Source organism: Strongylocentrotus purpuratus, unplaced genomic scaffold (genome assembly GCF_000002235.5).
Source record: "Strongylocentrotus purpuratus isolate Spur 01 unplaced genomic scaffold, Spur_5.0 spur5_scaffold_20, whole genome shotgun sequence".
NCBI classification, from domain to species: domain Eukaryota; kingdom Metazoa; phylum Echinodermata; class Echinoidea; order Camarodonta; family Strongylocentrotidae; genus Strongylocentrotus; species Strongylocentrotus purpuratus.
The window spans coordinates 1,086,904-1,100,252 of NW_022145606.1; the positions used below are offsets into that span (position 1 = coordinate 1,086,904).

The following is a 13,349-nucleotide window of genomic DNA, read 5'->3' on the forward strand; positions in this document are numbered from 1 at the left end:
TGTTGAATGTTTGTAAAGGCCCAATCTGATTGGTTTAAAGTATTGTGCTCTATCATAAGGTCGATGAAAGGAACGATGCCATTGGCTATTTATACTTACCATCACGACGGATCCCCTGTGTACAGTTACCCATTCCGATTCTACGTCTTCCATGTCAAATGCTTCGTACGAGTTGAGTGGATAGGCCGAGTCATGTTCTGATAAAATAGAAAAGGATTTACATCTTGAGAACTATATCTACAACTTCATATTTCAGTATGGTCTCGTTACCATTTGTAAAACATCGTCATCTCCTGGGCCCTGTCTTCCAAAAAGTTGCAATTGTTCCTCATCAATATACAACCCGCCCCTCAATCACTGATTTCCAATTTCCTATCTGTTGGGTATATGATTACAATTAACATCAACTTGCAATCGATTTGAAACAATCATATCGCTTTAAAATACTAGGCTCAGCGCCATATTTTATTAAACTTGTTACCAATAATAAATGCTATATTTCTATGACAAATTTGCTCTCAGCCAATACAATGTCAAGCTTATAACAGTCATTGATAAAAACTTTCTAAAAACAGGGCCTTATACCCTCTTTGTATGATATCAGCATCCAAGCTAAAGACTTCCACGTTATCCTACTTACTGTTTTGTGGGTTTCCATGTCTTGAGAGGCTTTTTGAGGCAGGAATGATGCCTTCACCGGCTCGGACGCGCTCCTCTAGAAGACCCGCTGCATCGCAACGTTGATCCGCGATATCCTGCAACTTCTTGGCGACTAAAGATATTAAAGGAGAAAAAACATAAGTCCAAGGAAAATATAATAAATACTTGGGTAATTCATTAAATATTTCACTTGATTTGTGATTATGTTGATGAAGTTCAATTGGAATTGGAGGGCTGTACATTTTGAAATGCACATCATTCATTAGTAGTTTGTCTAGTTACATGTAGCTCTAATTTGTTATCATATCCCGGGCAAGACAGCTATTTGAATGTGGATTCTTTAAACTAAACAAATGTATAAGATGAACCAACTAATAAGGCTCGTTCACATAAGCCACAGTAAAAAAAAAAAAAACCTCCACGGATTAAGTGTGAACGACTCAGTAAACGATTGGCGAGTGGGGATGAACAATAAAGCTTTGCGCCTATATGTCAGTTATAAGATACACAAATGTGAAGTGCAGTATGGTCAAGTACGCACATGTAAAAGTGGTTTACCCTGGCATGTGTGAATAAGCCCTACTTACCTTCAGGGTAGTGAAGGAGGACATTTTGTAAGTCACCCTTGTCCAAGACTAGCAGGTCGCAGTGAGCAGCGGCTCTGATGGTGTTTGTTCGGGGCATGCTGAAGATAAGACTAACCTGTACCACGAAGTAAGTGAAAATAAAGTAGTCATTAACACAGCATAAGGAAGAGGCTAGACTCAAAACATAAACAACTATTAACTTATGTATATTTTTAAGGCTTTGTTTTATGTTTTAACATTAAAAAAGAGAATATATCAACATATATACATGTTTAAAAGTTGTGAGGAAGTTTTAGTAGCTATCTATATTCCCAATTACCAAAACAAAACAAAACAAGAAATAACATCCAAGGTAAAACATAATCATATAGACTTAATGGATACAAATGAAAGACATGGCTTACTTCTCCAAATAGTTTCCCATGGTTGAGCCTAGCAATGGGTGTGTCGTCATCATCAGCTGATAGGACCTGCAGGGGAGGGGGGGGGGGGGAATGAAATATCATGTAATTACAAGAACCCTTGTGAAATGTTATGAATTGTTTGTCTCTCTTCCCATATCTGTATCCCAGCACCATCTCCCTCTCTCTCTCTCTCTCTCCTGTCTATCTGTCACTCACACACTATGTCTCTCCCTGTGTCTTTCTATCTCTGTCTCTTCTTCTCTCTCTCTCTCTCTTTCTCTCTCTCTATATATATATATATATTGGTTTATATGATGTCTCTGAATAAATCAAACATTTTAAGATTATAATTTGTCATGTTCCAAAATCAACCAAAGTACTGTAATGTCTTTAGAGTCATCTAAGAAGTACCATTTTGACATAACCATCAATTTAGTAAACGTTTCACTATTTTTACCACACCCTTTCCCTTTTCTTAAATTATTCTTTTTTCTTCAATCCACTATCATTTGTAGAGCACACGCATGCCTCTATTTCATTTTCTCTAAATTCTATTTCTCTTCCATTCCTCCCCTTTGCTGTTTTTCTACCCCCATTCCAATTCCTAATGTGCATATGTAAGTCTGCTTTACCTCGATCTCTCCTCTCTGTATGAAGTACATGTCGTGGCAAATCTCGTTTCTTCCAGCTATTTTTTGCCGCGGCAGATACAGCGATGGTTTGATCTCCAGAGAGAGCATGCGCAGAAACCCGTCACTCAGCCCTTGGAACATGGGCGCCTGAAAACATTCAAAATAAAACACATTCATAACGTTTCGTGATGATACTATGACATTATCATAACATGTTTCCTTTAATCAGTTTAGCCACATTAAAAAAAAATTCCCAGAAGACACAACACTTTATGACAGGGTTCCATGGCAAATGGACGTTAATTTCTTGCCAGAGGACATAACAGCCATGAAAGCGATTTGAACCCTATACCGTTTGCTTCATAGTCTGGTTAGATGTCCATCTGCACACGGCACATCTGTGATGATGAAGCAAAAAAAGCAGTCGCAAAGACTATATTTGAGTTCTTGCGTATCGTTAATGAAAATCGTTCTTCTTCTTTCAATACAAATTCAGGAGTAATAATAATAATAATGATATTTAATTTTTATACAGCGCTTAATACGAATGTCTCTAAGCGCTTTACAAATATACTATTACACCGGTCATTGGATTCATTGCTTGCCCGCACACACGTTCTTCTCTTACATATAAGGAAAATAAGAAACCATTTTAGTTAACAAAATTAAGGCAAAATAGTAACACAGATTCTTAGTGAAACGACCTAAATCAGTAATTCAGTGAGCGTTCAGGTATTAATTGCCCTGAGACACTATTAATGCAGGCGGAATGTCGAGAATAAACTCGCCCAACAATGTGCCAAACAAGCCACCTGCACCCCTGCAGGTGTTTGCATTTTGTCAGGCCGAACTCAATTCTAATTAGCAACTGTTTGTTCACTGTCCTATCTTTAAAGAAGCTAAATAATATAGGCTGGATTTTTTTTTACATATGAGGAGGAGTTTTGCCTGCATTTATAATAGCAGGAGTGACCAATATTGAGAGGGGTGAAAACATGGATATGGAATTTCTTAAGACTCTAGCATATACTAAACAAATGCGCACAGTATATATCATCCCAGTTTATTAAAAATCTAAATTCTACCTGCAAATGACAGAATTGTTTACGATATCATAACTCATTGCAGGTTATTTTTAGATCAGAAAGGACAGGCCTTTGGATCAAGAATTGTGTGAAAGAGGGGAAAGGAGGGGGAAAGAAGCAACCAAAAAAGGAAGTCATCTTATTTTTTTCCTCAAGGCTGTTGGACAATATTTGATCTTGATGGACACAAAAACACAAGGACGAGTACATAATATATTGTGCACTTACGGTATGCTACCTTGGTTTTAAAACGAGACATGAGCTGGTTGTACCCCTTCTTAATTTTCCATTGCCATAGGATGAACACTCATTAATTCTTACCCTGAAATGACCCCTGACATGACCTTACCTTGTCTAGAATTTACTTACTTCTAATAAAAAAGAAATTAGCATGAAAGGTCGGGGGAAGAGCATTGATAAGGTCAAGCATCATTGATCACAAATGGCGAATACACTTTCAAAAGCAACACATGGTGACACTGACTTGACCTTTGACATGACCCCTGACATGACCTTACCTTGTCTAGAATGTACTTGTTTCCACTGAGAGAGACTTCAGCATGGAAGGTGAGAGGCAGAGCATTGATAAGACTGTCGTCGGTCACACCTTTCTTCCTGACCCACAGGTACTCGTAGTAACCTATCACTTGTTTCTGAAGGTCCTCGGGAACACTTTGGTCCTTCTGTAAGGTCAACATGAAGAGGTGCAAAGGTGATAGGGAAGTGACAGGTGCATTTCTGTTGTTCTTGCTGTCGTGTATGATCATTACACAGTGGTTGACATCACCAATACTTTTGCAAGGATTAACATAAAAGGAGGGAATGATTCTATGGAAAATATTATTACGAATAAATCTGTAAAATATGTTTTTAAAAGCTTTTAAAGTTATGTCCCTTTTTTTTTAAAAATATCATTAGCAAACATTATTTGAAACAGCGTACATAACGTTTCTTATTATTTGGATCGAGTTACTTGATCTCTAAAGGGGGGGGGGGGGGGTATTTTTTTAATTAAATTAATATATATTTTTTTTATGTATCTATTAATAGTACTAGTATTTGTAGTACCCTACTTTGAGATATATTGTTATCTATTGAAGATGTTAAAGCTTGTTTTACTTTGATGTATCATACTTTAGACAATGATGTACCATACTCTAGACATATATTTCAGGTTTTGTCATGATATGCTATAATATGAAGAGCAGAGAAACATAAAAGAGAGCACTGCTTACATAAATGATGAAGGAAAGGAATTTTCAGGATTTGTGGACCATAAATTACTAATCGGTAGAGACCATATGTCACGATGTTTAACTTTTACTGAAATTATACCTTGTTTTCGGATGTGTAATAACGTTATACAAGTTTTATGCATTGATGTTTACATGTTTGATATGTATTGCTTTGTCATTTTAAAAATGGCGACTACGAAGACCTACATTCTATAATGCGTGGTAAATTTCCTCTCCGCCTGTCTGGCTTTGCAGACATGTTCAAACCGGTTTTGTCTGGTTCGTTAATATATTCTTTTGTGATGTAGATTTTCCATTGTTACGTACAGCGCGTATGCTCGCATGTTAATTGTATACGCGTATTTTACTTAAATTTCAACCAATCACGCTGCGGTGGTGATTGCATTGGGGCATTGGGCTCTTCTCACCACGTGAGCGTGAGTCGGATTTTTGGTACACACATCTTTAACTGTGCGATTGTACATCGTGCCGGTTTAATTTTTGTCCGAAAAGGACTGAACGACTTTGTCCCCGCACCTCTGCCGGAGAATTTGCTTACTGATCATCTTCAACAACATCATCGTCATCATCATGGCCGTCATCATCTATTTCCCACCGACAGCACCGCCCTCATCGTCGCCCTCGTCAGGATCATCATTCCTGACCTCGATGCTGATTTGGTTTGAGCTATTTATTTTGTAACGCTTTGCTGAATGATTTGATGATCCTTTTACTGTTCGGTCTTTGTTGATGTATGATTGTATATCCGCATATATCATTTAATCGTGCAGGTGATTAAAATAGAGGTAAGTTTCGTATTCCCTTTTGACGATCCCATTCATTATTGTGTTGCTTTTGTTTTATATACAGAAGATTAATTGCTCCTGTTTTTCAGGTGATCACTGTAATTTGTACGTTGATTATTACCGCTTAGGAGAGTTGTCCACTCCCTTTGACATTTGTATGTTGTGTGTGTTTTGTGTGTACCCAAACAATTACAGGCCAATGAACCTTGATTATTTGTGTTGGTTATCTAGTATATGAAATCGCCGATATTTGAGTGTACAACCTTATTGTTTGATGGTGAGGTATTTCTCGTGAGATCGTAAAAGTTAAGAGGTAAAACACCTTGGGGGAATTCTACAAATCTTTTATGAATCAAAAAATGTTTTCTTACAAGTGAATCCTTGATAACGTTGAAGCGATGTGTGTAGCGCGCCCTCTGTGCGTCAAAGTTGGTCAACATGGATGCCATACCGCCCAGGATCATGCCGAAGAAAACGACGATACCGAGCAACATGGCGAAGATTGAAAACCATTTCTCCTTCTCATTCACAGCGCTTATATCACCATATCTGAGCGGGTGAAGGAACAAGAGAAAGGGAGAGAACTTAGTACAGGTACACACAATGTTAGGGAGATTGAACAAAATTCACCTTGAATAAGAAAATGCAAATGCTTGTACAAGATACCAAGCAAAATGGCAAAGATCGATATTAACCACTTCTGCTCCTGATTCACAGCGCTTATATCCCCATATTTGAACAGATGAGAGAAGAAGAGAAATGGGGGAAATAACTGTTTAACAAGATACCGAGCAACATGGCGATAACTGAAAAACACTTCTCCTTCTCATTCGCAGCACTTACATCACCAAATTAGAATGGGTCACAGACAAGGAAGAAATTAACTTCTAAAAAGTGATGATAATTGCACTCAACAACATGTGTTAATCATTATCATTACGACTTTTTTGCGCAACTGATGGGACAATCTGCAAGATAGAAAGGGATCAAGACCAAATTCTAGAATATTTCACTCAATAAAGAGATCATCTTCAAATGAAATTGAGTTAACCTTTTTTGATAAGAATCAATCATGATATATTTTACCCTAATTGTGTTGTACTAATTAGTTTTAAAACATTGTAAATGATTATGACAAATTAGATTTTGCAGGAGGTCGATTTAGTTTATTGCGTCTTGCGCGATTTTTTTGTCCCCATTTTTCCCCATATATATGACCATTTGAAATAAAGTTTTTCCTACAAGACAGTAGGCATTTTTTATTTAAAGAGATACATGGAGAAATTTCATATTTCGTACGGGACACATTTCGCTCTTTTGCAGACATGTCTTTCATTACCGAAGATGTGTAAAAATAAAGGCAATTTCTAACTTTATATTTAGGATAAGAGAGACATATTTGTAATAGTACTAACCCAGTAGATGTAGCAGTCGCGACAGACCAGTACAGTGAAATGACGTATGAATCTCCAGTTGATGCTTCGTCCAAGTCTTGGCCTGCAAAAATATATCAAGGAATATTGGAAATTAGTATATAAAATTTACATGGAAATAGTATAATATGTTGAGAAAATGATTTGAAAAATCAAATGTTGGGTAAAAAGATGTACATGTATAAAGGTAACTAAATTGTTCTTACCGTAGCTAATTTTTGTAATTATTTAAGTATGTAGAAATACGATTTATCCCGATCTTTGTTCGTGGAGAATGTGATCTAACAATATTTAAACAGTCCATCTTTCATTCTTGAGTTACGAAATACAAAGAAAAAAAACATCAAATTTACTAGGGGTGTGAATAATTTAGTTGTTAACTGTGTGCATGTATTGGGGTTATAATGTGTCCGAATATCAGTTCGGCAATCATACTCCCATTTCGGATTTTGCTAATCATAATTGGCAAACTGTATCCATGATGGATATGACATTGCCGAAATATGCTTGATTTTTCCCAAACACTTTTGTAGAGTACAACTTACTGTATGTTATATGTTTAGTTTTGTTTGATCTTACTGAAGAAGGTTAACATGGCTTTAACCTGCTTTTGTATTGAAAAAAAGCTGTCGTGATAATGAAACGAAATTTACAATGTTTACTCAAGACCAAACATTTAAAAGAAAATAAATGATAATGAACAGCTTTCATCGTTGGAAAATATATAGCTGTGCCGTCTTGAAATAGGGAAGACAACCATTCGAAAGCCCATTCTTTGATATTCGTTGGGACTTTCTTTTTTCTTTAAAGTATGGATGAATGCTTCAAAATGTATCACACGAACGGAAAATAAATAACAGAAATAAACAGACATATTTATGCAAGTAAAAATGGGGTAATGAAGAACCAAATTGAATTTCATACATCGGGGGAAAACGTGATCGAATTCTTGTAAATTTGATAAGATGGGCCAGTTTCTGTTTTATTCTTCATTATCTTCCTTTTAACACTTTTTAAAGATTGTACTGTAATGAGTTACACCTCGTGTTCACTCCCTACCAGGCCAACACCATGATGCAAAGGGTATTAACATGGAATATATTCCACATTATCCAGTATACATGTTAGAAGGTAATATAATTTGCACGCAAGGCTGCTTGATCGAGCATATACTTCAGGATAGCATATTTTGGACATGACCATTTTTCCAGATGCGACTTTATGGCAAGGAGAAAGAAATCCCCCTCTCCTAATGACGTCATCACCGTTGCCATGCCAACTCACCCCCGGAGCAAAAAGTGTAATCACCAGGATGCCCGTTTGAAATGCAGGGGAGGAAATATTATGTATGAGTGGATACTTTTCGCGCGGGATAGAGGAAAAAACGCAGAATTTAAGACGAAGGAAAAATGTCAATTTATTTTCTGTGCTGTCCTTCAGACGAACACTTTGGGTGAAATTTGAGAGCAAAATGGAACGATGCAATTGTTACCTTGGCAACGGGTTGAAATTCACATCTAGAGCGTAGGAGAGGGTTTCTACGTTTTAATTATCAATTCCCAGAATCCACTACTCGCGATATTGTCATAGGCCTACACGATGTCAAAATGAAATTAATCAGGCTTTTTACTTCCCAGATATACAAATGTTATGACAAGGCCATAGATGACAAGTTTATAATTCATTACTCAGATCTCATGGGGGAAATAAGTTCGTTGAGTTTGTGTTTATGCAATGAGTTGACTAATATTTTCATAATGTGGGAGTCTGGTATACCTTTGACAAATTTCCCTTCATAATGTATGCTTATTTCATTGGCTGTTTTTGGTGCTGTTTTGTTTTTGTTTTGTTTTGATTTTGGGGTGTGTTTGCTTGTGTGTGTCTGTTTAAAATACCTTCATAGGGGTTCAGCATATTTTTCAGGAGGAAAAGGAAATGGTATCATGTGATTTGTTAATCATGTAATGTTCTTTTTTCACCCTTTGAAATGACAGCTATGGATAGGAACGTCATTAAGGGAGATTAAGAGAGATGTGCTTTGCTCAGGACAGAGTAGCTTGGAGACGGTACGTTCATGGGCTCACCAGGAGTCTGGAACGACTCAACACCTATTAAACAACAATAATAATCACATTTTTGTATGAGTGTTGATTGCCCGATTCGACCACAAATATATGTACAGAGAAATTCTAAATTGTGTCAAAGTCGTTCCCTTATTTTGTTTCGCTATTTCGTGGGAAGCGTAATACGAAAAAAGAGAAATAGAAATTTTGTTTAGCTACAGAAGTGAAAGTAATGGAACAAGAAACCATTATTAATTCCAAAGCTTTGCCTTCCTGGAAAAAACAAATGCGAAACACAAAAACTTGATTAGCACTTTATCCTGGTCCTCATTTCATTTCGGCGAAGTAAACAGGACGACTGTTCTTTTCTCATCCATGTGATTTATCATTTTCAGATGCAAATGTACTCCAATTGTGCCTGATAAATGTCATCAACATTCGTCCATTTTAAGGACAGAGTGCGGTGTCCTGGGAATTCATCTTTGACGTTTTAGCAGACGACACCGAGAGAGAGAACGGGGTCGACCTAATATCGAATGCACTTTTGTTCCCTAAATTGACCGCCAAAATAACGAATGTGCCCGCAGATGCTCGTAGACACTCGATATGTTGTCCCATGTGCTGGAGTTAATTCGAAAGAGGCGATGGCAGTTTTGCACGATGCAATCACTTATTTAAGAAAAGACAAGTGGAATTCTATGATTTGCACGACTTCTTTTCAATCAGATGGAGACCGCATTCAATCAAAGGACCCCTGTGGCATATTTGGATCAGCTTATTAGGCAGCTTTCCATTTTTGGGGGAGTAAATCCTTCTTATTCCTATTCTTTCTTTTCTTCTTCTATTACTTCTAATTCTTCTTATTCGTCGTCGTCCTTTTCTTCTTCTTGTTCTTGTAATTAAAATCATTATTATTATTATTATTATTATTATTATTATTATCCTCCTACGTCTTCTCCCTCGATCAATATTATAAATATAGTTTAAATGTATATATTTGTTCAACTTGAGTCACAACTTGCACTTGCAAATTATTAGCTTCGAATTCTCGGTACTGTCAAGCAATCTTGGTAGCCTACAGGACAGATGATGAATATCGTGATGCATCACACACTGAGCTCGATTGCTTACAGTGAAGGATGCTACCCTCGATTTATCACCCGGCGTTCTCCGAAGAAATTAATGGGCATGTTAATTCTAGGAAACTGCTGATGACTACAACGATTTATGGCTTGTTTTTCACCTCTACATCATGTAACGGCTCGGTGCAAGCTCCGTGTACTGTAGATGGTAACATCTTGAAACACAAATATCTTCCGAACATTATATCGGTAATAATATTATTGTAGCCTCTTCACACTTTTCGCGGGTTGAAATTTATTTTCACACGACAGAGATTCCTGACGTTTTCTTAAATCATCGTACATAAAAAGCAGGTCACCTAAAATGTGAGCTTGTATATAGGTGAAAAGTTTATATATATTTCCATTAAGAGCCAAACATCCTCAATTTTGTTGCCGTAAAATTACCGGCACAAAATAATATGAGGGAAAAAAAAGTGGACATGAACGAGAGAAGAGAAAGGGCTGGGGCAGTGTCGAAATATATCATTATATATAAACTATACTTTTTTTTCGATTATCTAATTAGTTATGGTGCTTTTCATTCCAAGCGTGTTCCATTGTCTTAACATTATATACGGAGAACAGAACACTCTTTTACCATGTGATTTATTTATTAAGACGGCAGTCAAATGTCTAAATCACATTAAGCTTTCCAGTACAAGTATACTATACGTATATTTTCTCAGAAAGCTGTTTTGTTCCCTCTTCTCTCTCAAAACCAATAACCGTGTTTAGCCGAGTCAAATGAGTTAAATCGTCCAGTAAATGTCGGGATTTATTGCCAAAACAGACGCAGCGTCCAACGGGTATTTCTGTAGTAAGTACTGGCGGAGGAAGATCCCAATTATGTAGTATTGGTTGTTGCTGTGTAATTTGAAGGTTCAGGTGTTTTATTCTTACCAATTAGTAGACATGGTTTATTCTGTTATTTAGTACGTGTGACCCTACATCATCATCAGTAGATGTAGAACTATTAGCATGGACAATAGTCGTAGTAGTGGTGTAGTAGTAGTAGAGTGGTAGTAGTTGTTATTGTAGGACATTAGTAGAATTATAGCAGTAGTAGGAGTTATAGCAGTGATAGTTTAGCAACAGCAGCAGCAGTAATATAATAATAATAATTAGTAGTAGTAGTACTTTTGTAGTACTGTTTGCTGATGTAGTGTTGCCAATGGCTTTGTTGTGCTGTATTACTTTAATAGCAGGATGAGCTGTAGCAGTTAAAGAAGTTATAGACGGGATCGCAAGGGGCAAAGTAAAATAGACTTTAAAGCTCCTCCACATCGTAACAGGTTGTGGTTTTCTAAACATTTCTCTTCCTTTCATGACTTTACCATAGACTGCTACGCCATCCTCACGAAAGTCAGTCATGAATAATTAGCCCAGTAACAACGTACTTACAATTTTGTCTAACCTTTCCCTATTTGGAAGGCACCTTCACCCCTGCCCTTTATTTGTATGTCTGTTTCTCTCTCTCTCTCTCTCTGTTTCTCTCTTTCTCTCTTCATCTATCTAGCTCCCCTCCTATTTTCATCCCTATCTGTTCTGAACAGCAAATAAACATTCCCCAGAGCAATACATCACCGGTCCGCATAGTGCGAGAAGATATTGCGACAGAGAGCGATGGGAGTAAATAAATACTTGGGGGATTTTCTCCGCCATTTCTGAATGACAGTATGTGACACATGACATTTCGTAGAGTGGATTGGGAGGGTTAGCTCGAAAAACGAGATACAGAGAGAGAGAGAGGGAGAGAGCAAGATACGGGCCCACAAGAGCACGTTTATTTCGTTTCTCTCACTCTCTCTCTCTCTCTCTCAATAGCATACAAATAAAGTGAAGTGATGACTGTCTATCATCTTTTTAATAGTAACCATTTTATGAGGCCAATTTGGTTCATGACTTTTCCCAGAAATCGTTTTAAGACCCCTTTATGACTGTTATCTGCTCTAATAATGTCTTCGTTCAAACCGATCACTTCCACTTGGAACAATCATTTAGATATTGCCCCCCCCCCTGAATAAAAGGGTATTTAATGTATCATATCGCAAGTACATGTAGGACGAAAGAGGTTTGGATATGAAAACTTCCCCCCCCCCCTCCCACTAATTTTTTCTTTCCACGATTTCAAGAAATGAGTATATGACAATTAAATGTCTGAAAAAGGGCACGTTGAACCATTTGCACAGGTACACAAGTATACGTGCACCCTAATCCTATGCTCACACGAAAGTCTTTAAAAAAAATGAAATGAAAGCGGGAACAGAAAGAAAAGAGGAAAGAGAGAAGGCGAGAAAACAGGACAAGTTGTCCTACTTATTACAACATTACTATGGAATAGCAATGGTATAGATTACCACAAAAAATAAGGAAAGGTCCGTCACTAGAAAACTTTAAATTAAGACTTAAACCTCACTTGTTCATGTAGTATGTATACCCGTTCTAGACCGAGAACTAGATAGTTTATTCCTCAGCACTGCATCCTGACTTATGGATCCTGCTGAGTATCGTCGTAGAAGTAGAAGTATAACACAGCCTTTACGAGCTCTTGCAGCGCAGTAGAATATATTCACATAGTTATTGAGCTTTACAAATGAATATATTATCATTATTATTTTTATTACTCTTTAAAATCCAATCTTACCAAAGTTGAAGGATAACGCCCAGGAGTCGTTCTGACAGACAGGTGTCTCATTACCGTGCCATCCTGTACAAGCTAAGTAATACCATCCACAGGCCGTTAAATGGATCACCATTGCTGCTACAATCGTGTACTTGAGTGTTCTCAGTAGGGCCGTGTTGGATCCCAACTTTGATTCGCGGCTGTCTGTTGAGGAAAGAAAAACGGAACGCATTATTAAAAGAAACGGAATTAGGGTTAGGGTTGAGTGTTAAATCGTTAAGGCCATTAATTATTGTATATATATATATTTTAAATAATGTCATTATTCCATATGCTGTTATCGTTTAATTGATACTTTCATCTCGCTCTCTTACGTATTTAATGCAAGTTTAGTAATAATAGGATTATCCTTAAAAAACGATAAAAAATAAGATAATATAATGTATTCTGAAGGCTCTAACGATAGATTTAAGTTAGTGAAAAAAAACATCTACAAATATGTAAACAATAATTATGATTATGATTTAAATAATTATGATTATGATTTAAAAAAGTGAATGTATTAACTATATATGAAAGAATAAAGCTATACTTTGAACGTGTTTGTTATACCCCTCAAACTTCATACTCTTTTAAACATTTTTAGCACAAATCACCATAATCTTCTTTTCCACGCGCGCTCTTTCTCTCTCTCTCT

The 13,349-nt window shown here is 36.8% G+C and overlaps 1 protein-coding gene across 1 annotated transcript in view; it reads right to left on the reverse strand.

The window, feature by feature from the left end:
* Positions 1 to 12,900, reverse strand: part of tetrakcng (tetrameric potassium-selective cyclic nucleotide gated channel) — a gene marked incomplete at its 5' end in the record, with an annotated part of 53,184 nt that extends 40,284 nt beyond the window's left edge. Inside the window, 11 exon segments of the mRNA NM_001081964.1 lie at positions 100 to 197; positions 641 to 772; positions 1,248 to 1,362; positions 1,652 to 1,717; positions 2,284 to 2,430; positions 3,887 to 4,051; positions 5,781 to 5,958; positions 6,825 to 6,906; positions 12,674 to 12,857; positions 12,859 to 12,892; positions 12,894 to 12,900. Of these exon segments, the coding sequence (NP_001075433.1) occupies positions 100 to 197; positions 641 to 772; positions 1,248 to 1,362; positions 1,652 to 1,717; positions 2,284 to 2,430; positions 3,887 to 4,051; positions 5,781 to 5,958; positions 6,825 to 6,906; positions 12,674 to 12,857; positions 12,859 to 12,892; positions 12,894 to 12,900 (1,208 nt within the window).
* Between the last annotated feature and the right edge of the window lie 449 nt (positions 12,901 to 13,349).